Source organism: Morus notabilis, unplaced genomic scaffold, assembly GCF_000414095.1.
Source record: "Morus notabilis unplaced genomic scaffold, ASM41409v2 Scaffold338, whole genome shotgun sequence".
NCBI classification, from domain to species: domain Eukaryota; kingdom Viridiplantae; phylum Streptophyta; class Magnoliopsida; order Rosales; family Moraceae; genus Morus; species Morus notabilis.
Window position 1 is genome coordinate 83,601 of NW_010358348.1, and position 27,505 is coordinate 111,105.

At 34.3% G+C, this 27,505-nt stretch overlaps 5 protein-coding genes across 6 annotated transcripts in view; 3 read left to right on the forward strand and 2 right to left on the reverse strand.

The window, feature by feature from the left end:
• The first annotated feature begins 1,819 nt into the window (after positions 1–1,819).
• On the forward strand, positions 1,820–2,612 carry LOC21396893. The gene is made up of 3 exons (XM_010092403.2): positions 1,820–1,887; positions 1,995–2,152; positions 2,263–2,612. Exons 2-3 carry the CDS (start codon positions 2,033–2,035, stop codon positions 2,350–2,352), a joined length of 210 nt encoding a protein of 69 aa, XP_010090705.1. The 5' UTR covers positions 1,820–1,887; positions 1,995–2,032; the 3' UTR covers positions 2,353–2,612.
• A 5,332-nt stretch (positions 2,613–7,944) lies between these two features.
• On the forward strand, positions 7,945–12,105 carry LOC21396894 (calcium-dependent protein kinase 26). 2 transcript variants are annotated; one of them, XM_010092404.2, is made up of 9 exons: positions 7,945–8,031; positions 8,411–9,259; positions 9,694–9,837; positions 9,927–10,079; positions 10,261–10,376; positions 10,464–10,631; positions 10,890–11,114; positions 11,247–11,393; positions 11,680–12,105. In XM_010092404.2, the coding sequence occupies exons 2-8, from the start codon at positions 8,482–8,484 to the stop codon at positions 11,367–11,369; spliced, it is 1,707 nt and encodes a 568-aa protein (XP_010090706.1). In that variant the 5' UTR covers positions 7,945–8,031; positions 8,411–8,481; the 3' UTR covers positions 11,370–11,393; positions 11,680–12,105. The 2 variants fall into 2 exon arrangements, with proteins under 2 accessions (XP_010090706.1, XP_024017668.1); XM_024161900.1 differs by having other exon boundaries at positions 11,698–12,105.
• A 1,519-nt stretch (positions 12,106–13,624) lies between these two features.
• LOC21396895 lies at positions 13,625–16,154 on the reverse strand. Its single transcript, XM_024161912.1, has 4 exons — positions 15,744–16,154; positions 14,518–15,155; positions 13,800–14,000; positions 13,625–13,679 (listed from the first exon to the last, which is right to left on the reverse strand). Exons 1-4 carry the CDS (start codon positions 16,012–16,014, stop codon positions 13,632–13,634), a joined length of 1,158 nt encoding a protein of 385 aa, XP_024017680.1. The 5' UTR covers positions 16,015–16,154; the 3' UTR covers positions 13,625–13,631.
• A 1,944-nt stretch (positions 16,155–18,098) lies between these two features.
• Positions 18,099–19,202, reverse strand: LOC21396896. Its single transcript, XM_010092406.2, has one exon. It carries the CDS (start codon positions 19,049–19,051, stop codon positions 18,575–18,577), a length of 477 nt encoding a protein of 158 aa, XP_010090708.1. The 5' UTR covers positions 19,052–19,202; the 3' UTR covers positions 18,099–18,574.
• Positions 19,203–24,041: 4,839 nt separating this feature from the next.
• Positions 24,042–27,505, forward strand: part of LOC21396897 (CMP-sialic acid transporter 4) — a 4,567-nt gene continuing 1,103 nt past the window's right edge. The window contains exons 1-14 of the mRNA XM_024161913.1: positions 24,042–24,156; positions 24,297–24,360; positions 24,451–24,499; positions 24,608–24,719; positions 24,808–24,887; positions 25,275–25,350; positions 25,445–25,545; positions 25,873–25,944; positions 26,240–26,288; positions 26,399–26,440; positions 26,666–26,787; positions 26,889–26,948; positions 27,080–27,128; positions 27,332–27,426. Coding sequence (XP_024017681.1) covers positions 24,130–24,156; positions 24,297–24,360; positions 24,451–24,499; positions 24,608–24,719; positions 24,808–24,887; positions 25,275–25,350; positions 25,445–25,545; positions 25,873–25,944; positions 26,240–26,288; positions 26,399–26,440; positions 26,666–26,787; positions 26,889–26,948; positions 27,080–27,128; positions 27,332–27,426 — 998 coding nt within the window. The 5' untranslated portion in view covers positions 24,042–24,129. The remainder of the gene's footprint in view (positions 24,157–24,296; positions 24,361–24,450; positions 24,500–24,607; positions 24,720–24,807; positions 24,888–25,274; positions 25,351–25,444; positions 25,546–25,872; positions 25,945–26,239; positions 26,289–26,398; positions 26,441–26,665; positions 26,788–26,888; positions 26,949–27,079; positions 27,129–27,331; positions 27,427–27,505) is intronic.

The window sequence follows — 27,505 nt, forward strand, 5'->3', positions numbered from 1 at the left end:
TCTGACTTTAATTTTTCACTGCGAATGTTACCCACTTTGAATCTGTCATTCATGCTCATCTGATTACACGTAACTACGTAAGTATACATGCCATGATAGTGGCATCTGATATCTCAAAAACGGGATACGATATCCATACAGTTTGAATTGGTCAAGCCCGCTAATGGAAACCCTAAAATCAAGCCACGTCCAAAATAAGTCCTCAAAGTTACCAACTGTCAATAAATGATATCTCTTTTCAGCAATGAAGGGCCGATTAATTTGTAATGCTCAAGGGATTTGTAAGGCTGATGTTGGGTAACAAATGAGTAGGTTTCCACGCAACCATTTATCACCTTCAATCTGTAATTTCCTCCTAAGTAGTTATTTATTAATATAAGCAAGTTAAACTTCACTATTCCTTAGAAAGCTGCCTAAAGTAGCGGAAATACAATCAAGTTAATGACACCAAATGACAATTAATATACAAATCATCAAATAATTAGAAATCAATAACAATAATTAACAAATATGAACAGATGCAATCCCAATCACAATAATTAACAAATATGAACAGATGCTTGGCCTAGCATAAATTTTCGACCATTCAGAGGATTTCCAATTGAAAATGATCAAGAACTATTTGTTAATTGGAGGAACATATCTGATTCTTAAAGAGATTACAGTCTCTCATCACAAGTGGTGAATATGCAGCTAGCTACCTCGTTAGACTTATTAATATCAAGCATAATAGCAGGGTTGTGTTTTACATGTTATAACAAAAATCTTTACACTTCTATTTTCATAGCTCATACTCGAATTTGAACTTGTAGTGGATATTCACTCGTAAGTTTATGAATTTGGTACTTCTAAATGATGGTAATGAGCTTTTCGATACGTGGTACGAATACGACTTAGTGAGATTTTTTTTTAATTAATTATCAATCTTTGTAATTATCGGTTGTGTTTGGAGTTGTTTTTGTTTTTTTTACTTTTTTGAGAAAAAAAATAAAAATGAGAAAGAAACGGCGTTTGACACAATTAAAGATAAAAAACAGAAATAAAAATGATTTTTTGATTTAGTGTAAAATATGAGAGAAATGAAAAACGACTTTTAATCGTTTTTCATTTTTTATTTCTGTTTGCTCCTCTCTGGAGCAGAGAGAGAAACACATTAAGGGATTTTTTTATACTGAAAAGAATTTCTTGATAAAACTATTAAACACATTTTTAAAAATGATTTCTGCCTGAGATTAAAAACATTTTTTTTTTCCATTTTCATACAAATAATAAAATTATTTTTGAACGAGTTCTAAACGCACCCATCCTATCCTAATTCTTTCCATTTTTAGATTGATTGATTGTCAATCTTTGCTGTATATTAGCTGTAGATGGATCATTACCGTCATTGTTGAGCTTGATTCTAGGTAGTCTAATTGCGATTTATCTCTATATATTGATTAATGGACAATTTCATGACAGAAGATGAACGGATGAATGGAATTTTACTAAGTCTTACAAGTGACGAGTCCTTCACGTCCCACTGACCGGGTCGTGTCCTACTATGTGACGATCATATAATTTGAGAAGAAAAAAGCTAATAAAGGTGGTTTAAAACTTTATATGGTATGTAATTATAAAAAAAAAAAAAAAAAAAAAAAAAACTTTATATGGTATATGGTACCGATGAGGGAAAATAGGCTTTTCTTCCTTACAAAAAAAACTTCAGTTATATTGTCGTTTTGTGGTTTCATTTTCTTGTTGTCGTTTAATTCCTTTTGATGGCGTTTTGTTTCAGTAGTCGTTGTTTTATCATTTTGTCCTTGCTCTTTCACTGCCGTTTTATTCCTTTCGATGTCGTTTGCCTTTCATCGCGCCGTTTTTCAGGCTTCCGTGGGGTTTTTTCTAGTCTCTCTCTCTCTCTCTTTTTTTTTTTTTAATGGTAATAAAATTTAGGAAACAGAGATACGGATTGATTATCAGAAAATAATAGTGTGAACTGTGAAACTCTACAGAAACAGAGAGATTTCAGAGGAAGCAGAAAAGGGAAGCAATGAAAGCCTCGGAGTCTTCAGTGAAACCCAGCAACAATTATCCTCAAAACAGAGAAAAGCCAACAAAACCCAGTTTCAGGCCAGCCAAGGACGATACTAAGCCTATCCTCCAAGACCCAGTACACACAATCTCTCTCTCTTTAAGATGATAACTTTGATTTGCGTATTTACGTTTTTCTGTCTCAGGGTTTTTTGTTTTTTAATTTTTTTTGTCAATTTATTTGGGTAGATATTGAGATCGGATCCCATTGAGACAGAGGAAGCTGTGCTGCGATTGCCCCCCTTTCCATTTGCCAGAACAACGAACCCCAAATCCTAAATCGGTTGAGAAGCCATCATTGGAATTCTCTTTTTTTCTTTAAATTGTATTTTTTCTTTTCATTTTGGATTATGGGATTTGTGGTTTACTAGAGTATTTTCACTAATTGAACGTGTAATGCCGTGCTCACTCTGAAAAATGTTGTCTACTTGTCTCTGCTTAATCGTGTGCTGCCTTTTTAACTCCTTTTGCTAACTGGAGGGATTTTCAAGAGGAGAATTACAAAAACGATATAATAACAAAAAAAAAAAAAAAATTTCCTCGGGTTTCTCTTTCATTTTCTTTGTTTGCATTGCATATACATAAGCGGGCAAGGAATGTACTGGGTTCAGTTGAGAATGGTGGTTAGGAAGGAAGAAATGGTGATATTTTTTAGAAGAATTCTGTTGCAGCTTGTAGGGTTAGAATAAGGTTATCGTGTCATAATCATATTAAAATAAGAAAAATATAGCAATTAAAGCGGAACTTAGTGAGAAAACGGTTTTGAAGGTCATGTCAAAATCATATTAGATTAAGAGAAGTACAACAATTTAACGAAAGATGATTAAAATTTGACTGTTTAGAACTATGATGTGTTTCTTTTAGCCTGTTGTCATTGTATTCTTTTAAAGGCATGTAGCTGAAATATTTTCTTGTGATGATTTCGATCAAGTTTTGTTTTAGTTTGTTGGACGCTGCTCGTGTTGTTTTTGTGGGATGCAGCAAACTGCAGGGCAAAAGTTGCTTATTAGTTGGGACAATCTTAAGTATTCCTTTTTGTTTGTAATGTTGTACTGATATACTCGAATTCCCGTGACTATGTTTGAGATTTTCCCCAGAGGATTAACGGGGATCTCAAATTTTCCTCTTCGTAGTTTCATTTCTCTTGTGAACTTCGTCACTGTAATAATCCAAAGACTGCTAATCTTGTACATTCTCTTCTCTTTGGTCGCTTCAATCTTCCATTGTAGAAATCATCTTCTTCTGCGAAAACTTGATTGGTAGGATACTTTGCCTAGTGCCTAGCATAACATCTCAACCGTTGAAATCATGCTAGAAGAGGATTGGTAATCGAAATACCAATGACTCTTAGTACTTTAGTTGGTAGGAAAATAGTTTCTCTTTGTTTCCAACCTCTTCTAACACGACCTTCTTGAAAATAGAATAAGTGCTTGGGGAGCACTCGTGGTCTCCAATACACTAATAATAGAAGGTGACACTCATCTATGAGACCCAGTCTCATACTGCGAGACGTACCTTTTATTAGTGAGTGGTATCGGATAATGTTGGTGCCCTTAGCATCGTTGAATTCGTTTTAGGCCTACAAGTGGAGGGCTTAACAAGTGGCTGCATAAGTTGGCAATGCATCAACTCAACAGAGAACATGGGAAATGCAAATAACAGACAATGAATTTGCAGAAAAGAAATGGTGATGTTAAAGCTTTAAAGCTGTCTTGATGCATAAGCACAAGTTACCAGTTTGGATTTTGTGATTCCTCCATGTTAATACGGGTCTTGCTGCCTATGAAAGTAAACGTTGGTTAGTTTTTAGTTCCTAAGAGCATGAAACGTCCACGATGAGCATGCTTTCAATTGTTTATAGTTAATGGTCGCATGTTAGTGAGTTATGAATCCTTCTTTCAATACTGTATATAGAGTATCAGTCATAATAGAGTTTTGTTAACATGTCGCAACAAAATTGTATCCTTCCCCGTCTACATTTTTCTTAGTTCTTACCAAAAAAAAAAATTATTTTTTTATGGCTACTCTCGTTAAGTGTTTTGAGTTCGAGACTAGCAAAAGATGGAGATGAGCTTTTGATGACCAGCCATGCCAATGGTGATGCTTGGACTGAACTCTGAAGCTCACCTACCTCTTAGATGAAACGACGAGTCGATGACCGTATGTACGTGTGTGTGTGTGTATATATATATATATATATATATATATATATATATATGACGAGTTTTTAATAGCTACCCACCTATATGTGTGTATATATATAGAAAAGAAAAAAAGACAAAATAAAATTGGGTTTTCAGTTTGTGTTATGTGGTACCCTACCCCAACAAAGGCTTTTTCTTCCCAAGAATTTGTGGGATCTGGCACTTGCAAGCGCCGCGATTCAATTTCACGATACTTTTCCCTTTTCCAACGTTATATTTGATTAAAATTATAATACAATAAAAAAATATATAAAATCAAAATTTGGTACAAATTTATAATTTATAGCCAGTTGTTAAAACATTTTTTTCACAACTTATCGTGTAAATTTCATATAATGAGAGCTTTTCTAATAAGTTAATATACTGATAGGATTAATTTTTTTAACGGTTGACTTTGATAAAACACACATTAAATTTAAAAAATATATGGAATCTATAAATTTTAATATAAATTTAATATTTAAAAAATACAAAATTATGAATAGTTTATTTTTATTAGTCTCATTAGATGAACTTTTGTAAAATAATCTTAATATTTTTAAGTGTGTTTATTTATATAATTTAAGTTTAAATTATGTATGCGAAAAAAAATATTATAATAAAAAAATTAAAATTAAAATTATATAATAAAAAATACTGTAACAATAATGTGACTTAAATTATACAAATCAACACATTCTTTCTGCTTTCTAAAGGCAAAGATCTTTTGATATTGCCCTTAAAAAAATACTGTAAGCCATGCAACGCATCTCAAAGTCAAGCAGACACTTGAGACAGACAAGTCTGTCTGCGTCCTTTTCAACCGTGTGAATAAGAACTACTTTATGTCCACAGAATGACGTTATTACCCTTTGCTTCGCTGGCTGGTCAAAGAGTCGCAGTTGTGTTGACGTGGTTAACCTTCCCGACTCTCATTGACGTATGCGATTTTGGCCTCTCTCTTCATCTCTATTCTACAAAGTCTACTTGATTAGCGAAAAAAACTCGTTTGCTAATTGGTTTGACCGTTTCTTTTCTTTCTTTCCATTTTTTTTTTTTTTCAAAATCAATTTCATATTTGTGACAATGAGAAGCTTCGAGTGATTTGCATTTTTAACTCTACTAAAGTGCTTATTCAACATTTTTCTTTATTTTGACGTAAAGGCCTGAATTATTTTAAAAGTTTTTATTAGCTTATGTTTTTCATCATTGTTTTCTTAAAAATTAAATCATTAAAAAAATATTAAATACAACAACGCTAAATTAGGGGAAAAAAAAATGTAGTGACACATATGAAAGGAATTTATATGAAAAAATTGTGGATAAAATGTTACTGCAAAGACACATTGAGAACAACATATTAAAGATTATTTTTATTGGGTATGAGTAGAAGAAAAAGTATTTAAGAGAGTTATTTCGTAAAAAAATATATTGATTAAGACATATATTAAAAGAAATTATTTTAATAAGACAATTAGAGAAAAAAATATTTATGAGAGTCACATTTGAGAAAGAAAAAAAAGAAGAATACATTATAGAGATGAAGAAATAAGTGGGAAAAAAAAGTAAAAGAGAAAAAGAAATCCAAAAAAAAAAAAAAAAAGTCAAAGAAAAAAATATTTATGAGGATCACATTTGAGAAAGAAAAAAAGAAGAATACATTATAGAGATGAAGAAATAAGTGGGAAAAAAAAGTAAAAGAGAAAAAGAAATCCAAAAAAAAAAAAAAGCTAACCGAAAGCAAAAAAAAAAAAGGTTAACATAAATAAAAAATTCGAACACTTTCTCTTAAAAAACTTATTTTCCTTTAGTTGGATGGGACAGATTAAACTATGAAAAATAATATTGATAAATCTCTATTACTCATAAAAGTGCATGTGGCTCACTTTAAATGAATAAGAGTCCATTTAGTTGGAAGATTCGTTCTCTGATTCGAATAATAATTTATGATTTATTATAATATTTTTTTTCATAAAAAATACACGTAAATTAAAAATAATTTTAATCTTATAATTTTAATCTATGAATCAAATGGACTCTAAGAGATCTTTTTATTATATCTTATTTTTGTAAGAGATACGATGACTATTTTCTTTTCCTTGTAAATCCGCCTAGTATTTTGTATTTTGCAATTTGTTTGTCACCTTAGCTGTGGCAATTGGCAACGACAGGTCATCATTGCCGCTAAAGCTATATTTATAATGCTCAATCTTTGTTTAGTCAAAAAAATGTTAATGTTTATTTATTCTGAATTCGGAAAAGGAGGCTGTCAATTTTACTGTGGCTAGTGACCTCATTTTATTTTTCAGAAAAAGATTATGTCATTTTATAAAAATAAAATAAAAATTGAACGTGCACGTCCTCAATGAAGGCACTCAGGCCTAAAACCAAAGGATGACAGAGAGACGTGAGACCTCTGTCCCTCTTTCTGAAATTGTGTTGCGTAATAAAGATTAATAAATATTTTTTTAAAATATATGAGTCAAAATATTTATTATTTATTATTTATTTATAAATTTTTAGTTAGATAATTACGTTAATAAAATGATATTTATTAAAAATAAATAATAAAATTTTAGATTTATAAATTTTTAAAAATAAATTTTCTATTTTTTCTCTTAAATAATAAATGGTATAAAAATATCCCCGTTCCCCACTTGCTATTGTTAATTTGTAACAAATTTCTCTTAAAAAATTTGTAAAAAATAAATTAATAGTTATTTTTAAATAAATAAATAAATGGTCAAGAGTATGATCAGCAAAAATAAATAAATAAATAAATAAATGGTCAAGAGTATAATTTGGGGGAGAATATCCCTAACCGTGACTATCCCACAAAGACAGAGAAGCAGTTTGGATTTTGGAAGGCAGACAAACAATGTTCAAGTCCAAACCACTACCTCTCCCACATATAACCTTTTTTTTCCCTAAATTTAGCTATGTAATAATTCTTGAAATTATTTACCTCCATTTCCTGAAAATTATGGAAAGAAAATGAACAATTTTTGACCAAACAAACAACCCATGGATAATTCTTACACCCCACCCAGCTGCTTTTCACCGCGAGTGGCCTCCACGCTCCAATCAAACCGTATTATATGTTTTCCTCACCCTAGATTGATCCACCGCATAAAGTTAAAATTAGAGTCCGTTTGATTCATTAATTAAAATTATTTTTAATTTATGTGTATTTTTTATAAGAAAAAAGACTGTAATAAATTACGAATCATGATTTGAATCAGAGAATGAATCCCTCTATCAAACATCACCTTAGTTTTTTTTTTTTTTTTCCTCTTTTGGTTTGATTTTCATCTTTTCCACCTCCCTATTAACCCCCTTCGTTTACCTTGTCCCACTGCCATATTTCTAAAATTATTGAAATAATAAAAAGCAAGAGAAAGAAAAAGAAAAAAAAAAGTTTTGGATTATGAGGAAAAGTTGTAAAGCCGCGTTCTATTAAATTTTTTTTTTTTTTTTTTTGTTTTAAGAAAAAAAAAATAGAAAGAATAGAGAGAGAGAGAGAAAGGTTTAGCTGGGCAGCACTAACCTCCGATGTTTCTCAGCAAGACCATCCCAAAATAACGACAGATAAACAAACGACCCTCCCTTCCCTCTTCTAATAAAAGAAAGAAATTTTTTTCAAAGAAGTAGCTGTAAAGAAATTCCATTTCTTTTTGATTTGGCGATTTGATTCTTCTCTTTCTCTCAGATCAAAATCATTTCTTCTTCTTCTCCATCTGTTCATCACCATCTCTTTCTGCCATTTCCGCATCCGGTACTTAGCATTTCTCTTCTTTTTTGCGTTTTCTTCTTTCAAGATTTCGTCTTTTTTATTCCTTTTTTTGGTTTCTTTCTCTCGGTTCTTTTACGATTCTGGGTTGACTTTTTTCTAATTAGACGCCCTGTTTGTTTCCCGAGAAAAAGTGAAATGTATTTTAGTTCGGCTTCGTTGAATAGATTTGTGTATTTGTTTATCTTATCCAGAAAAATATACCAGATTCGTTATTTTTTGCCAGAGAACAAAACTGATCTACGTATTTTTGGTTTTATATTATGATTGGAATTTGGAATTTCCAGTTTGACCAAGATTCTCACACTTTGAGATTAGGACACAGATTAATACTGATCTATTTCGTTTTTTTTTTTTTTGGCAGTGAAGTTTTGTTATTGATGAGAAAGTATTGGATGAGGAAAAAGCTGTGAATTGTGGAATTGTGATTGTTTCATGGGCAACACATGCCGTGGATCTTTCAGGGGGAAATACTTTCAGGGCGAGAGCCAGCCCGAGAACCTGTCCAAACGACACACTTCTTCTGACCGTTCCGTCTCCGACCACTCAACGACAAGTTCAAACTCCCAAACCCACCAACCCCATCACCAAGACCTCCCCAAAGACACCACCGACACCAACACCAACTCCAAAACCAACCAGAATAACGGCCATAACAACCTCAAGAAAGACACCGTCATGAGGAGGGGAATAGAAAACCAGACATACTACGTTTTGGGCCACAAAACGGCCAACATTCGTGACCTCTACGCGTTGGGGAGGAAACTAGGACAAGGGCAGTTCGGGACAACCTATTCGTGCGTCGAGAACGCGACCGGGGTCGAGTATGCTTGCAAGTCAATCTCCAAGAGGAAGTTGATCTCCAAAGAGGATGTGGAGGATGTGAGGAGGGAGATTCAGATAATGCACCATTTGGCTGGTCACAAGAACATTGTCACCATTAAAGGTGCTTATGAGGATTCGCTTTATGTCCATATTGTTATGGAGCTTTGTGCCGGGGGTGAGCTGTTTGACAGGATTATCCAGAGGGGACACTACAGTGAGAGGAAGGCGGCTGAGTTGACCAAGATTATTGTTGGGGTTGTTGAGGCTTGCCATTCTCTTGGGGTTATGCATAGAGATTTGAAGCCTGAGAATTTCTTGTTGGTTAACAAGGATGATGATTTTTCCCTCAAGGCCATTGATTTTGGTCTCTCTGTCTTCTTTAAACCAGGTAAGGGAACCAATTCTCTTGCCTTTTTTCCTTTAGTGTATTGAGTATTAGGCGTTGTGTTTTCTTTGTGTATATTGTGCCCCTATATATATATATATATTTATGATATGGAATTTGCAGTTTCAGTTCCTTTCAAGGCCTCTTTTGTTAGGCTGTGTTAGGTAAGAGAGAGAAAACAGGAAGGGAAGAAATGTATATGACCTAGGTGAGGAAAATGAGGAGAAAATGGATTCTCTCCTCCAATCTTTCGTGTTGGGAGAGATTAAAATTGGGGTTCTTTGAAGAATTTGAATTTCTCACCTAATCCATTCCTTCCTACCAAACAACCTTAGGTCCTAAAATCCTTCCATTAATCCTCCTACTCCTATCCATTCTTCCACTTTTCTATCCTACCAAACAAGCTCGTAACTTCGTTTTTCTTTGCTGGCTTTCAGGTCAGGTTTTCACTGACGTGGTTGGAAGCCCTTATTATGTTGCTCCCGAGGTACTCCTCAAGCACTATGGGCCAGAAGCAGATGTGTGGACTGCTGGGGTCATACTCTATATATTGTTAAGTGGAGTGCCTCCATTTTGGGCAGGTATGATAATCTGGTTTCACTCATGGATGTAAGCGACTTGTCCATGTTATGCTATTACTGAAATGCTTCTTTTTTTGTTTTGAATTCAGAAACACAACAGGGCATATTTGATGCAGTCTTGAAGGGACACATTGATTTTGAATCGGACCCATGGCCAGTGATATCGGACAGTGCAAAAGACTTGATCAGGAAGATGCTGTGCTCTAGACCTTTGGACCGCTTGACTGCTCATGAAGTGTTATGTATGAACCTTTAGTTGTTTTTCATGTCATAAAACGTGGACTAGAGAAGCTGTTTTCTTTTTTTTAGGTTACTTTCCACATTGTGGTTTACAGGCCATGTTGCTGTAAATGCATGCAGACTAGGTTATTTTCTCACCAAAATCAAGCTTTTAGTGTAAACATCTTTCTTGGCTTTATGTAGGCCACCCTTGGATTTGTGAAAATGGAGTTGCTCCTGATAGATCACTTGATCCAGCTGTGCTGTCTCGTCTCAAACAATTCTCTGCAATGAACAAGTTAAAGAAAATGGCTCTACGGGTAAGTCTAATTTCTAAAGTGAGGGAGAGAGAGAGAGGGATGCAAAAATGTTTGCGTCATGCTATTTTCCCTTTTACGTGTTAACAGGTAATTGCTGAAAGCCTTTCTGAGGAAGAGATTGCTGGTCTGAGAGAGATGTTTACAACAATGGATACCGATAACAGTGGTGCAATCACATTTGATGAACTGAAAGCTGGACTGCGGAGATATGGCTCCACCTTGAAGGATACGGAGATACGTGATCTTATGGAAGCAGTAAGTTGCTTCTTTTGAATACAAATGTTTAGTAATTTACTTTAAAGTACAGGAAAAGGCCAAAAAAGTAATATGAACACATTTGTATCATACATTTTCACTCGTAAAAACTGGAAAATTTCCTCGTCATCTATGTATGTTCTTGTTCAATTAGCTGAAAGTTTTCAAACAGGTTGATGTTGGCCTATGCGGTGAATGTTTTTTCTTCTATTAGTAACATCCCAACTATCTGAACCTGAGCTATTATGTTCTTTACAGGCTGATGTGGACAACAGTGGGACTATTGACTATGGTGAATTTATTGCCGCCACAGTTCATCTTAATAAACTAGAACGCGAGGAACATCTAGTTGCAGCATTCCAATATTTCGATAAGGATGGCAGCGGTTACATTACAGTGGATGAGCTTCAGCAAGCTTGTGCAGAACATAACATGACTGACGTTTTACTTGAAGATATCATCAGAGAAGTTGATCAAGACAATGTAAGTCGCATGATGGATCTTGAGCTAGAATTTGTGTTGTATCTTAGTGCGGTTCAACATACTATTTTGTTTTTTACTTGAGTTAGGCTTATTCACTATTGGTTGCTTAAGTTCCATTGCTTCTCCCCGCAGGATGGAAGGATCGATTACGGTGAATTTGTTGCCATGATGCAGAAAGGAAATGCCGGAATTGGAAGACGAACCATGCGGAACAGTCTGAATATGAGCATGAGAGATGCACCAGGTGCTCATTAGCATCCAATCGCACGTTATGTACAGGTATTCTTCAAACTCTGATTTGTTGTTCTTTAGCATCTCAGTGCTTCTGATTATAAACATAGAAAGTTAAAGAAACGACTCTCTAAGTCAGAGATTGCGGTAAATTTTGTAATATCTGTATTATAAGGGTTTTTTTTTTTTTTTTTTTTTTTTTGGGCTATGAACCTCACAGAACTTTCTTACATTTAATGTCTTGCTAAAAATGCTAGCATTGAGAACTAGAAATATCATTACAAAAACTGCTCTCTGTATTCAAAACCGAGTTTGACGTCCATGCTGTACTCAGCATCTGGAACATCTGCAGGTTGCACAGCAAAGCTAGAGGAGATTTGGTGGTAGGATTTTGAGAATCAACCTTAATTCATCAGCTCCCAAGACCTTGGATCATGTCACTGAAGATTTTGGGTTGTGGAGTTCTATAGAATTTAACTCAGTGATGTCTTTTTTATATTGCTGTATGGCCAAAGAAATATGTTGTAATTTTTTTTTTTCTTTGAACTCTGAAGTGTGGAAGTGTCGCAGCTATTCAACCAGCTAAATCATTTTGCAGTGTTTCGTTTTGAGCCGTTCCGTCTATATATATGTTGAAGGGGGGAAAAAAATTGACCTGCGGATATTGCCACTTTATATAAGGCCCTGCTTTTGTTTCATGTATGTAAAGAAAGATTGGCTCTGCTAATGTTTTGCACATGCTTTTTCAGCAGTTTTTAAATCTTGCTGGGTTATTTGAGCAGCCAACTCGCTTAAATTAAAGAGGAAATCGCGTGGTATGCCATCGAAATCTAAAAACTTGGTAATGTAAAGATGCTATCATTGAGTGGCATTTCTGAATTTCTTCCTAAATTAAACGCCTTTGCTCTTGAGTGACTGGAGACATTAATGATCGTTAAATTGCAATTCAAACCTCTTAGTATTGGGTGACAAATAATGCATAATACAAAATGTAACTAAAATCCAGCCAAACGAAAAGAAGTAAAAAGGAGGGGAAGAGGTTAATTAATTGGTGTGCTAAAATCCTGAACTTTCTTCAATTAGGCAACTTCGGTGACTGGAATTTGGAATCAACCTTTCTCTGTTACCAATCAAAGTAATTGATTAGGATCAATGCTATTAATATCTTTCTCGGCCTTTTGGTAAAGATTCACGTGTATTTGTCTCCATCCACTTGAATAAGTCCGACTCTGACATCTTCGGCCACATTTTTGGATGTTATAAACAACTTGTAAAATTCTTTAAAAAAGGAATTTTTTGGGAGTCCTATTAGTAGTGTAGTTTCTGAATCTCATAAAAATCAAATTACATTAAAAAAAGTGGAGATCATATAATTTCTTATATAAATTTAACGGATGAAAAGTAAAAAACTACTGATAGTTCATTTGTTCTCATCCTACTAAAAAAACTTCCTTAAAAAAAAGCAAAAAGACACATCCGAGTTGCAATATTTTTGCTTGGTTCCGCTAGTTTTGTATACTTTCTTTGCCTGATATAATTTTGACGATTGACCTTCAAAAACGCAGCACCAGAAGGGATACTCTTATCACAGGACCCTCAATTTAAGATAATCTTAACAAATACCTATTAAAAATGTACGGGTCAAGATTTTTATTTTTTACTCTTAATTTATAACTTTTTTAGTCAAATAATTACACTAACAAAAGGGTATTTATCAAGAATAAAGGCTAAAGGTCCAAACTCATGCAATTTTAAAGATAAATTCTCCATTTTTTTCAAAATTTATTCAAAATTTATAGGTCGCTTATTTAGATTCAATTCCAACACCCGTTGAATTTTGTTTGTTCATCCAATCAGGCAACTGGGTTGGTCAAGAAGAGAAAATCTGGATTCTGGAGCAGAATTGCCCCTGAATTCCCTAGAAAAACTCAACTTTTTTTTTTTTTCTTTTTAACAAGTTGAGAAGCATTTTTACTGTGAAATTGCAAGAATCAAGCAATGTCAGATAAACAAGTTAACTAAACGCCAGGCCATATGCAGAGAGAATCTCGCAGATTAGTCATATGCGGTTCTTATGTGATAATACTATGAATTTGGACGAAAATAACAGTAAAGAATTTTGTACACGCATATGTATATATAGTGGACAACAAGCACATGTGCTGTTGCTGTATTACACATTGTCATCCTTTTGCAAAATATATAGCCAGGGGAAAGGACAAAAGAAAAAAAGAATCTAACAGATTTCACATATTTATTGGAGTTCCGTTCTTCCCCCCCTATATACTATACAGTACTCTCCAAGACTGCACTTTCAGAAGCTATTGAAACTTCCTGCAACAAAAAAAAAAAAAGAAAGAAAGTTTTCAGAACAAAAATTCTAAATTTGGGACACTAATAGAAGCCAAAAAGGTAAGAAATGGTATGTCTTAGACTTGTACTAAACAAACTTGCCTTCAAAGTGGCTTTGCCTGAGAAGGTGCATTTTGATGTGATGGCATGGCTGTGACTTAACAGCCAGCCTGCCTCGCAGCGAGTTTCTCCATCTTCACATTCTTTTACTGAACACCACAATTGCTTGGGAAGCAATACGATGTCACGTTCATCTCTTACCGACTTCACAATGGTTCCATTTTGAAGTTGTTGAAGAAAGTCCTGCGTTCATAAAGACAAGTTCACATCATTGACTCGTCTTAAAGATGATTAAGTCAAGAGATGACAAAGTCACATACTACTTGACAAGAGGTCCTAAAATAAAAATTAGTCAAGAAAAAGTAAAGTAATAGGGCATATGTACAACAAATCCTAATTGGACGAGACTTTTACATAGAAGTTCACTCATTTTTATCAATAGTTTCATGTTTCTCCCTAGTAGTGAGGTTACTCTCTACCAGAAACCAAATTGTTTTTCAATCCTATTAACAAATTCAAGAGCTGTTATTGATGAAAATCTTCAAATCCATGCAGAATCAAAGTTTTTACCATTCACCTACAATAGCCTGTTTTTCTAATAAGCACGGAAGAAACGTCAGGACTACAGGAACCTGTTCTAAAGAGCGAAAAATTGCGACAACTGAAGTCTAATAGGAGGTTTTTGGTTCAGTTCACAATGCACACACAACTGAAAACGCAGATAAACCGAAGGAAAAGGACCATTTCAACAACTCACAACCTGAGAGCCATCAAAACTGGCAACAGAATTCAAACCCTCCCAGACGCCAAACACATCAGAGGCTTTCAAGGCAGCCGTGGAGGCAAATGCAGAATCACGGATAGAACAACCACCGAGCTGATCCCCGTTCCTGAATGGTCCATACCACTGCTCAACAAAAACTCTAATACCTTGCAACACAATCTTCTCATTCTCTAACCGAACCACCTGAACTATCCTCATCCGAGACTCCCTATCTTGAGGATTGATTAAGCAATGCTCCAACTCCAACAACTTAAGAGGACCCTTTTCCTCCATTGGCCAGACCGCGACATAACATCCACTTGATTGGTATGCAAAGGCAGAGACTCTGTTGTCAAGACCTCCTACGGTCCTCTCATCGATGCTGTACCATGTAGCGGCATCTGCTTCACATCCTACTGTAGGGAGTAGCTTTATCAACTTGTACATAAGAACAGGCTCTTCTGGTTGAGCAAGTGTAGGGCACTGAGTCTGCCAATCGAAGACCTTGACTTCCCACTCTCGATAAGCCTCGGGCACAACATATTCTGGGAGTTCAATTGGGTTGCCTGCCTTTGAGAAGTCTGCTCCAAAGCCATCCCATTCGCCGGAAACATTTCTGGCAAATTCCGACCATGCTTTGAACAAATAAAAAAGACAATAAATGAAGATCTACAGAACTCAATTACACCTAATGTCTACAAAGAAATAATATAGTGATTCTACAAAGCTCATCTTTAAAGAAAATTCAATAGCATTTTCTTTAAAATCTTATTAATAAGTAAAATATAATGATTTTTTTTTTTTTAAAGAAACAAAAAATCTCCACCTTCTTTTTTTAGCTTTTCCATGTGCATACTACAGTAAATTAAGTTCTTCTTGTAGTGGCAGTTCATAAATGATCAAATTCCAGATTCAGATTATTGTTCAATTTTCGGTCTCATAAAAATCACATTTGGCTGCATCATTTAAAAATTTTAAAATGATTTCTAACCGACTTTTACATAGTTTTAATGTTTGAGGTTACACACCATTTGACACACCAAGATGTGACAGAAAATCTGGATTCCATTTTCCCAATTCCCACTGCTATCTTTCTTCTATTCATCATCTCCAAGATTGAACAAAAGATAATCTTGAAAAAAAAAAACAGAACAAAAAGATGCGCATTTTTTTTTTTTTTTTTTCCATTTTCGATTATAGAAGTGGGAACAAATGAAACTTACCAGTGGTAGAAGTGGAAGTGGGAGTGAAGCCATTATTGTGGTCCTGAGCTTCTCGGTACTCAACATCCGACAGAGTGGAATCAGTTTTGGCGGCGGAAGAAGAGACAGAAGAAGTGCCGTGGGAAAATCGTGGCTTTGTCTTTGGGCGTGAAACCACCCAGGTGGGAAATCGAGTTTGAGAAGGCTTCTTAGAAGGAGACCCAAACAACCCCCATGAATTATTGCTCAAGCCTCTTGTTTGTGGGATTACGCCATTGAAGGTTAAGGCCATTTTTTGGTTTATTCTGGATAAACAAAACTTTCAACTTTTTAGCAGCTCTCCGATAGAAGATATCATGGAATATTCTTTTTGCAGGTTGGGAGTGCGTTAATGATTAACTTCTACAGATATCGAGTGTGGACTTGGTTGGCTTAGACTTGGGCGCCCAGAACCCACAAACGACAAACTGCATTTTGAAAGCAAATTTTTTTCTATAAAACGACATGTCGTTTTCAAAAACGACATTAAATAGAGAAAAAGAAAATACATGGAGAATTAGCCTACTACTAATAATAATAATCTCATATCCAACTCCGCAAAGAGTTCGAATTCCCCGCAAGAGAGAGAGAGAGATGTATATACCAAATACGATACATACCAATTTGGAATACCACGTTAACTGTGTAAAAAAACGACATGAAGCTGAAAGCCAATAAGAGTATGGTAAACGATTTTAATAAAGAAACGACATGAACCGGGGAAACAATATTAAACTGGAGCGAAAACATTCTCAAAACGACAAAAACAACGAAGACGATATAAATTATAAAAACGACAACAAATGTTCCGACAAGGTTGATTTTAAGCACGTGTTACCAAAATTTGGTAACAAAAAACAGGTTTCGATTGCACTTTCACTCTGTAAATAAGAAGGCTCTTTTTGATTTTCTGGGTTGTTGTGGAAAATCGGCCAATTTAAAGAAGTTTAGAAATTTTATTCTCTTGCAACATTAAAATTTTCTGACCTGGCCTCTTAATTTGTACGGTGGAAATATGCCACTAGAAAAAATGTATAATGAAATGTCAGGTAGAATTTGTACAAGTATTTACTCCCAGTGACCAATGGTTAATTCTAATCCATTATCAATATTACTGAAAATATCTGTGTAAATGCATAAAATAATTACTTACATAACAACGGTGGAAACTTGTGTCGTTTTGATATATCAACGTACGACAATAAATAATCACCGACATAGTGGAAGTTTACAAGGACATTCACGATCCCAACTGATTGCCAACCGTATTTTGTCTCCTAAAGTACTCTGGTTTTTGCCTTGTTCCTCACCAAACTTTGTCATTTCCTCTTCCTCACACCACAAAGGGACCAAAAAAAAAAAAAAAAAAGAGAAAATGAGAAAAGGCCAGCTCAGCCACTATGAATTGACTCTCAAACTGTTTTCTATTGCGTCGGTGATGATCGTGGGAATGATACGATCCATGTGATGGTCAAAATTCCACGACACATCTAATGATTTTCTATTCCTTTTCCTGAGAAAGAAAAAAGTGGGTAAGCATCTCCCAAATGCACCGACACTTTCTACGCGATCGAGGTGATGCCCACCATTGCCAATTTTCTCGGAGAACAAACATAAAGAAAATCAGAGACATCATGATCATGTTACTTACTAATTCTCCCAAACAATATTAGTTTTTTAATTAAGGTTGCATTCATACAAGGTGCTAATTCGGCGCATTATAACCAGCTACATTTTGAATTCATGTACTTTTTGTCAATTGTCATCACGATATCCTTGCTGGCAATGATTGGCATAGCACTTTATAATGTATATATACACCGTATGTCACCGCACCGACGCTTCAAGTGTAATTCCAAGAAATAATCCGATATTAAAAATACACAAATGAAGTTGACCTTATAAGGTTAAATCCGGAGTTAGATCTCAGAAGGATGAGACAGATTTTGGTTCCATATCACGTACAGAAAAATGGAAAAGTGACAACCATATGAGATCTGGCCTGTAAAATCTTTATGCTCAAGTATAAGTGAAAATTATGGTACATCTCAAATTTTAAGTTCTCTACACGCATCAAATATTGAAAAACAAAAAAAAAAAAAAAAAAAAACGATCTCACTCCTTAAACAACGGTCTTTTACTTTTTTTTTTTTTTTTCTTTTTTTTAATCGTCTATGGTTGAAAATTTGGCTGCTACGTTACTTTCTTCCTCAAGTTTCATACTAGGCATCAAATTAAGGGGAAAAAAAAACGCAATGAAACTTGCCATTTAAGGCAATGCATTTTCAGTCTACCAATTGAAGCGATTTTGCACCATATGTAAATGGGTCCAGTTGATTCACAATATTAAAAGTGGTGGCGTTTCCCCTTTTCTTGTATTATAATAATAATAAAAAATAAAAAATAAAGATCTGATCTTGAAAGATAAAAACGGCTAACAGATATATTACATTGTGGAGGGACTAGGACATAAATAAGCTGTGATAGTTTTACAATGGAATGAATCTGATACAAAACTAAATAAATTATTCCCAAACCAAAAAAAAGAAAAAAAGAAAAATCATATTTACCAACAGAGATCTGTCCCATTGATCAAGCTTAACTCTTCAAACATTCACTTTTTCTTGAGCCCCAAATCCATTCCTTGGAAACACTCAACATTAATAATCTCACATAACACAGAACATTAATCTATATTCTACTTACAATAACAAGAATAACATTTAAAAAGAAAAAAAAGGGACAAAAATTCAATCTTTTTGATGATCGGAATCTTATATAAAACCGTATTATTGAGTACTTTTTTCAATATTTCAGCTAACCAAGAGAGTTTTCCTTCCGTCGTCGAAGTTCTTGGAATAATTGAACGAATCGTACCTGCAGGTCTGAGGAAGACCGACACGGTCGGACCGGACGAGCTTTCTGAGCTCGGATCTGACCTTGTAGAACACGTGTCTCCAGCTTCCTCGGGAGTGGGACCCAAGGGCTTTGGTCTCTTCCTCGTTCATCTCCAGATCTTCGGCGAACATGGGCTTTCTGGAGAGGATCCAGCCCCAGCCGCAGTCCCACCACTTCCTTATGGAGCTTCCCGCGGACTCGCCCATGGCGGAGACGGACTTGGACCGGCGGAAGGCCCATGAGGCCGCCGGGGAGGACGAGATGGGCTGGAGTTTGAGGCTGAGAGAGGAGAGCCTCCGCCGGATGCTTGGTTGTTGGTCCTTTGGTGATGAGGCGTCCTGTGAGACGGGAAGGAAGTCCCGCTTTTGGAAGGTCTGGACAATGGAGCTCATTGTGTCAAAGAAGAGGAGAGAGAGAGAGAGAGAGAGAGAGAGAGAGAAGTTTATTGGCTTTGGTGTGTTTGTGTTGGTGTGGGGGTGTTTAAGAGAGAGAGAGAGAGAGAGAGAAGAGGAGGTGGGAGAGGAAATGGAAGCGAGGAGTTCACAGCTCTGAAACAGGCTGTTTTTATTCGTTTTATGAGGGAGTTTGATGGGGGATCACTGCTGGTGGTGGGCTCCATCTCTCTAAGTTTTCTGTATTGATGTTGCTTGCATCATCTCGTGATAATGTCGCGTTTTTGCAAGTGTTGTGCATTGATTAGATGAGAATGAGATGAGTGAGGGCTTGCTTTTCTTTAAAAAAAAAAAAAGAAGAAGGAAAATGACCTTAAAATTAAAAAAAAAAACAAAATAAATATGGGAAAGAAGTAGATAGTATAAAAATAATCTGAACTAAATTGCAGTAAATAATTTACCTAATAAATTTACTATTATAATTTCGTAAAATCCTATATTATAATTTTTGAAAATAAAATATGTACTAAGATCACTTCCGATTCAAATGCGAATATCAATATTATATTTAATATAAAGAGGTGTAAAAATGATGGGCATACTTGATATATTATTTTTAATTTATACTGGAATATATGATGTTACTAATTCATATGTTATACCTATATTTTGTCATAGTTATTGAGTTTTGGAACTTAATAAAACAAATTTACTTTTAGATAATTTGAAATGATAACTTTGTGATTATATATTAAATTAAAAGTCAACATATCAACCAACGGAAGCTAAATGCGAAAATTTGTGACATAATATTTTTGGGGTCAAATTTGGCATCAAGTATAGTATATATTAAGTTTAACACTACTATAACATTTGAATTAGAGAATGATTTTCTTGCACAAATGTTGAATTTCAACATTGTCACATTAATTTATTTTACATTACATTGTAGGTGTTCCAATATAATGTATTTTTAAACCTTAATATTACGTTATTATTAACTTCAAATAAGTTTAGTTTGTGGTTACGTGTTGAAATTAACGCTAATTCCATAACAACAACAATAATAACTCTTAATTAACCACTTTTAGTATGCAAACCTTCCTCAAACCTAAAAAAAAAATATTTTTTTTTTATGTAATAAGAAGTATATTGGTCCATAATATTCATTACGTACAAAGCATTACCTTTTTCCAAAATGTATTTTACAAAAACATTAGTAAAGAAATGTAGGATAATGTATGCCTTACACAATTTTGAGAATGCTAACTATGTGAGAATCTTTAGCTTTTGTAGCTTCATATGAGCAACTGTGGTAATATAAAGCTTCGTTCACTTTGCGGATTCGAGTTTTCAATTCAATTTGAGATATGACATTTTCTGAGAGTTTTTCACTGTAGTATAAAAAATTAGATGTGACATTTTTTGAGAATTTGTTACTGTAAAAACCTAAAACTGAAAACTCAAATCGATAAAATGAACGAGATCTTAGTATGAAGTAGGTAATTAAGTAAAATTGCAGGGAGTGTAAGAAAAGGAATCTATATGTAAGCAGATCCAGACTTAGCAACCGACAAATGTTTTTACAAAATTATGGCCACACTCTGGCTGGCTTCTACGGTCTTACCGCGTCTTATATGGCGATAACTTGTACTAAAATTTCCCACTTACAAATTTCCAATATATCGTCATTTTCTGTCGGCTAATAGCATATTCGATATCATGTCAGCCACAAAAAACTAAAGAAAGTCCTTTCAACATTTTTCTTTTCTATCCACTCAAAAGTGGGGAAAATTAAACATAAATACCTTATAATTAATGTGAACTCTATAATTGTATTTCATTTTCTTTTGGCTTGTTTTAGGTTATTCTTTAGCTTATTGTATTTGGTAAATGTAGAATACAAATCTCATTTAGAAAGGAAACAAATGAAAAAAAAAAAAAGCGTTTTATTTTTTTATCTTTTGCACTAAAAATGGAAAAGGAAGTTAGTTTGATGTATTATTCAAACAAAGTAATTAATTAGAAATAAAATAAATTTAAGTCATCAAATAAACGTGTTTGACAGGACTCTAAAACAAAATACGAACCCATTATAATGTTGGATATAATTTACAAGTAACATGTTATTGTCGCCAACTTGCATCAAACTAGCTAAATATGATTTGTTTTCTAAAATTAAGAGAAGGCACATTAACCACCGAAAACGATTCAAAAAATAGAAAAAGGCTATTGTCAAGCATTTTAATATATATTGCTTATGGAGCATGCTTGGAGTTGGGATCTGTTTTAATCATTTGGATTATATTAATTTTGTTTTAATTAATCTAATTTTCTTGGATAAGAAAATGCTCTACCAACACTTTCGGTTCTCCGATAAAAAGCCCATTGGAACTTTCGAATATACTTCACGTTATTCGGAAAAGCATATTCTTATTTTACACTGATCATTGCTTGTCAAAATAACCATGAATTTGATAATAAATATACCAATTAATGTGCATCCACAGTAGTGTACGTGCATAAAGGCAGGTTATATGTAGGCTTATAAAAAATAATATAAACGTGAAACTTAATTGATGAAAGCTACAACTGTATCGATTAACCTTCAATATCTGTGGGAAGAAGCGGTTGGTTATGTTGGGAGAATTCCTCATTTTGAGGTTACTTTATACATGGACGATTGGCAGCTGACTATACTACTGCTATGCATGTATATATACGAGTATATATATTTGTATCTCCGTGTGTGAGAGTGGGAGATCGATCACGTTTGGTTTACGGATTCAAAATTACTCTCGATTTACGTGTGTTTTTTGTGAGAAAAAATACTGTAACGAGCTACGAAATTCAAACTATAACATGAATCCTCATACTTAACACCCTCGTAATTTATGTGAGCATATATATGCATTTTTTATGGATGGTCAAATTTCTATTACATTGTGGAGATGTGTAAATTTTGTGTAGTTGCTGATATAATTTTGCTTGATCTCATGTTCAGAATTGCAGAATATTAATAAGGATATTCTAAAATCAAACTATATTTTTTTATTAATTTTAAGAAAATATTACGTTGTTTTTCATTTTTTTAAGTTGATATGGTTAAATTTCTAAGAAAATTATTGTTTGTCTATAAAATTTTATGTCGTTTTTCCTGGCGAAGTTGCTTTTTGGGTTCATGTCGTTCAGTATTTGTTGTCTGAGACTTTAAGACATCGTTTATTTCAGCGATTCGAGTTATCAATTTCAGTTTTACTACAGTTAAAAGCTCATATAAAAAGTCACATATAATTTTTTTTGTTACAGTTTCATATAAATCATATCTCAATTCGAATTAAAAACTCGAATCCGTAAACTGAACGATGCCTAAGTCTCCATCCAGTTCACAAGTCACCATGTTTCTTGGATTAATGGTATCGTTTATTTGGTTTGTTGTTGCTTTCAAATACGTTCTTTAAGGTTCTTGCCGTTTATTGTCGCTGTTTTCTTGTATTTTATTTTCTCAAATATAATGATTTTCTTTTCCAATTAACATGGTTCGTTGAGATTCTTATTATTATTTTGTTGGTTTGATAATTTTTACTAACAATGTCGTTTTAGGTTTATTGTCGTTTCAGTTGCTGCTGTTTGTTGAGACGTGTTGTTCACTTTACTAATAATGTTGTTCTAAATTTTGCTGTCATTATGAAATTGACGCCACTTAGTGATATTATTGTTGTTAACTTGGTTTGTTGTCCTTATTACTAACATGTGCGTGTGCTTTGTTGTCTTTTCGCTTGATGATATTTGTTGAGGTTATTGTCGTTTTCCGCATCCATGTTATTTTTTGTTTTTTATTTATTCATTTAATTTTTGTTTCAGTTTTATTTATTTTTACAGAACATAGTTGTTTGTTTTTCATTGTCGTTCTGACACTATTGTTGTTCTCAATTTTAGGTCGTTTATTTGACTAGTGTCGTTTTTATAATGATGTGTCTGTATTTTCTTTTGGTTATTTTCGTTTCCCCATTGATGTCCTTTTTTTTGGAGTTACCAACTGGCAATCAATCTCGGCTTCAAATCACAAAGCAAACTCCTTTTGTTACAGTATTTTCCCATACAAAAATTTAAATTAAACTTTTTTGCTAAAGTGTTTTCTCTAATATAAAAAGATTGAGTCGTGATTTGAGTTGTAAAAATAAGGTACCTGGTTTTTTGTTGTTATGGTTTGCTGTTTGAGCTTGTTGTCGTTGTTTTCTTCTGTTGTCGTTTTCCCGCTGCTTGTTGCTAATTTCAATGTTGTCTGTTGCATTGTCCATATCAATATTGTTTTATATGTCGTTTTCTCATTGATTTTGTCTTAAAATTATTGTCGTTTTACTTCTGATGTCGGCTTTGGGTTTCTTCTAGTTTGAGTTTGATGTCGTTTCTAGATGTTCATCGTGTATTATCGTTTCTAAACTTTATGTCGTTTGTTAGGATTACTTCGTTTTTAGTTTCCATGTCATTTTGTACTCTTCGTTACTTTGCCGTTTATTCCGTTTCTTGAGAAGAGTCACTCACTTTTGTTGTCGTCGTCCCGACTTTTTGTTATTTGTTAAGAGGATTGTTGCCTTTAATTTTTTTTTCCCCCCCTTGTTGTTTCCTTTTGATGAGTTTATTGTGGCTTATTTTGTTGGAAAAAGGAAATAAATAAGAGTGTATGAGTCTGAATTTTTATTCTTTATTCTTAATTAATATATTTTCTAGTTAAATAATTATATTAGTAAAAAGATATTAATGAAGAAATAAAAATTCACATGCAGTTTAAGAATAGCTTTGCTAATTTTCTCCATTTTGTTTGGTGTCGTACTGTCGTTTATAGTAATAATGTTGGGCATATGTCCAGCCCAGACTTGTGATTGGGGCTCACGTTTGGCCCATTGAAGCCAAGATTTCAACGGGTCGGGTTTTGCAAAAGAATCCTGCTGTTTGTTCTGTAACCAGAGTTTATCGATGGTTAGAGATCTGACAGAGAAAGCAAAGGCCAAGACGCAGTGAGTGAGAGTCTCGAGCTGCAAAACAGAGCAGATCAGAGAGATTTTCTCTTTCAGACAATGGAGTATCGGAAAATCAAAGACCAGGTATTTCCTTCTCAATCTGATCTCGTCGTTTTCTATTATGGAAATTCGACATATGTTTCTCGGTTTGCGTTCACTTGCTCTTCATTTCTCTTCAACTCATCAAAAATTTGAGCTCATAAATCGTAGAATTCAAAATGCAGGATAAAGATGAAGATTCAGTTAGCGAGGACGTCGAGAGCTTGCGCGGAAAACCGCTCTCTGTTGGTACGTTTTTTTTTCAATTAGAATATGAATTCTCAATTTTTTTTAAGCTTCAGAAGCTTACTGATGTCCGCTTGGCGGTCAACAATGAAGCCAGCGGCTTGGGAGGCGGTCCAATCGATCGGTCCAAGTGGAAGAGAAAGTACGAAAAAGAATTTCTTCCATTTTTGATTTATTAATTTTTGCGTTAATTTTTGATAATACACCAAATTGTGGCGCCAAATGAACCGAAATTCGTTGTTTTGATTAGGTCAATCGTCACACTTGCGTTGACTGTTCTTACGAGTTCGCAAGCGATTCTGATCGTGTGGTCGAAGAGAGCTGGAAAATACGAGTACAGTGTTACCACTGCGAATTTCTCGGTCTGGATCGAGGATAAATTAGCTTAAATTTGATGTATGCGTCAAATTTTGACTCGTCAAGCGTAATTTAGTTGTTTTGTGAATGTAGGTGGAGACTTTGAAATGTGCATTGTCGCTTGCTGCCTTGGCAAGAATCTGGAGCAATGAAGGTGTTACAGAAGATAACAGGTTAGCTTTTTGTATCATCATTGATATTGCATTATGTTGTTTCTTAGTCTTTTAGTATGTGATGGATGATGAAACTTCATTACATTGTTGGAATTGATGTAAAAATGAGCGTAAAATATTGATCTCATTTGTGACAAGTCCTCTATTGTTAGATGCTATACTGAATTCTTTCCTACTGTTGAGTACATATTCTCAAATTGTATGATAGTTAGGATTGGACTTACATGATTATGGGAGATCACGGTGGCAGACTGATTGGTGTTGGTTATTGAAAATTAGAAATTACCCTTATAGTTTTGTGCTTTTTCTGGTTATTTTGTAATGATTAGTTGAACTTAGTAAGAATTTGTAAAGCCTACTTCTTACAAGCGCGTCGTGTTGTACTAGGTTGAGTACAACCTTGGATGAAGTTATTGTTTACCCCATTCCTGCACTGCTTTACCTTGTAAAAAATTTGCTTCAGGTTGGTTTCACCTTTCTTTTTTCCCCCTAACTGTTGTTTTGGTCTCCTTCTTTTAAAGGTATGGTCCTATATACTTTTCATTTTTGTGTGGCAGTATTACATCTTTGCATATGTGGACGCTCCAGGATATCAGATTCTAAAGAACCTGAACATTATCAGCACTGGTGTATTATACCGAATTATACTCAAGAAAAAGTAAGTTCTTTAAACCTGTTCTTTTATTATTCCCACTCATAAATAAGTGTGTTTGTGTTTTCCATGTTTGAGATAGAAAGGATGTTTTATTTCTTACATCATGCCCATGGCCATTTGATCCACATATCTTCTATAAGAAATATGGAAGGATGTCAGAATGTACGGGAAGAGAGAGGGACATAAATGAACTAATACAGTGTGGGCTGCAGATGAAGCTTGATAAAATGGAAACCATTAAGTTCTAAAACTGTGATGAAGATATAGCCAGAAGTTTAGGAGTTTCCTATAGTGCTAACACGATTTGTGTTTGATAATACCATATTACAGGTTAAGTGAAATTCAGTGGGCGGCTTTTATTCTGCTATGTGCAGGATGTACCACAGCACAACTAAACTCAAAGTAAGAACCATTACCAGCATATGTTTTAATAGTATCTTTCAGATTGATCTTCCTGAATACCAACTATTTCTAGTAATTTTGGCATGTTGGTTGTGGTAATCTGTTTGGAGCTCCTGACTGAAGTTGGAGTTACTAAGACATAGCATTTGTCATTCTTAGGCGAATATGTTATTATCAGGAAGATCATATCTGTCAATATTTAAATGCAGAAGCACCATGTTAGAATGGAAGGGATTAGTCTGCCATGCACATGTTAATTTGTCATTTGCTTCATTATCTCTAATTTTTTTGGCAGGTCAGATCATGTTCTTCAAACTCCCTTCCAAGGTTGGGTGATGGCTATTGTGAGTTGTCAACAACTGATTAAGTTTTTCCTCTGTTTATCTTTCCCTTTTAGTCCACTTTCAAATTTTTTATATGCGTATCATTGTAAGAACGAACACCATATTTTCAGGTCATGGCACTCTTAAGTGGGTTTGCAGGAGTGTACACTGAGGTGAATATCAAGCATAACTTATGTTCTCTGTTTCTTGGGTTACCTATTGCTGTGATTATTTCAGCTTTTCAAAATTTTGGCCACATTGGTTTTTTTAAGGATTTTTCAGAAGCACTATTTTATCTGGCATGGTAAACTTCATTTCTTCAGTGAGTGAAAAAGGTGAACGCTCTGATTTTGTGGGCAGTGGAATCAATTGTTTCCGAAATCTTGTTCTCTTTGCAGGCTATAATAAAAAAGCGTCCTTCAAGGAATATAAATGTGCAAAACTTTTGGTTGTATATTTTTGGAATGGCCTTCAATGCTGTTGCTATATTGGTTCAAGATTTTGATGCAGTGATGAACAAGTAATTGCACCTTTCTTTCTGTTTTCTGATTCTACCTTTTGTTGTAAGCGCTACATATTTTATAGTTTCCCCAACTAATAAGAATTTATCTCTTTGCTTAGGGGATTCTTTCATGGATATTCATTTATTACGGTCCTAATGATTCTCAATCACGCACTCAGGTAAATTATATGTCTATCTGGGCTTCATGTTATATTCTAGCATGAGCAGTTCGTAAACACTGTTTGTTCTTTCATAATGAGAATTGTTCTCTTTTTTCTAACATTACTCGTTGTTTTTGTTTTGTTTACAGTGGCATTGCTGTATCTATGGTTATGAAATATGCTGACAACATCGTTAAGGTAAGACATGGAAACATAGCTTCAATTCTGTACTTTTGCATCAATCTAATGTGCTAGAAAGTAGTTTGTTCTAGCAAGTCAATCCATGACAATTACTTTTAGCTGCAGTTAAGGGTTTTATGTTGTTTTTCTCCTTTGCCTGAGATCATGGTCACTGCATCAAATCAGTTTCCGTTGTCATTTAGCTACTTTACATTTTGCAGGTGTATTCAACTTCAGTGGCAATGCTCCTCACAGCAGTTGTTTCTGTTTTTCTTTTTGGCTTTAATCTTTCTCTTGCCTTTTTTCTCGGCTCAACGTAAGTAACCTCTGTTTTAGTTTTAGAAGTTATATTATATTGCCTCAGTTAATTAGGTTATTGAGAACCCACCTTGAAG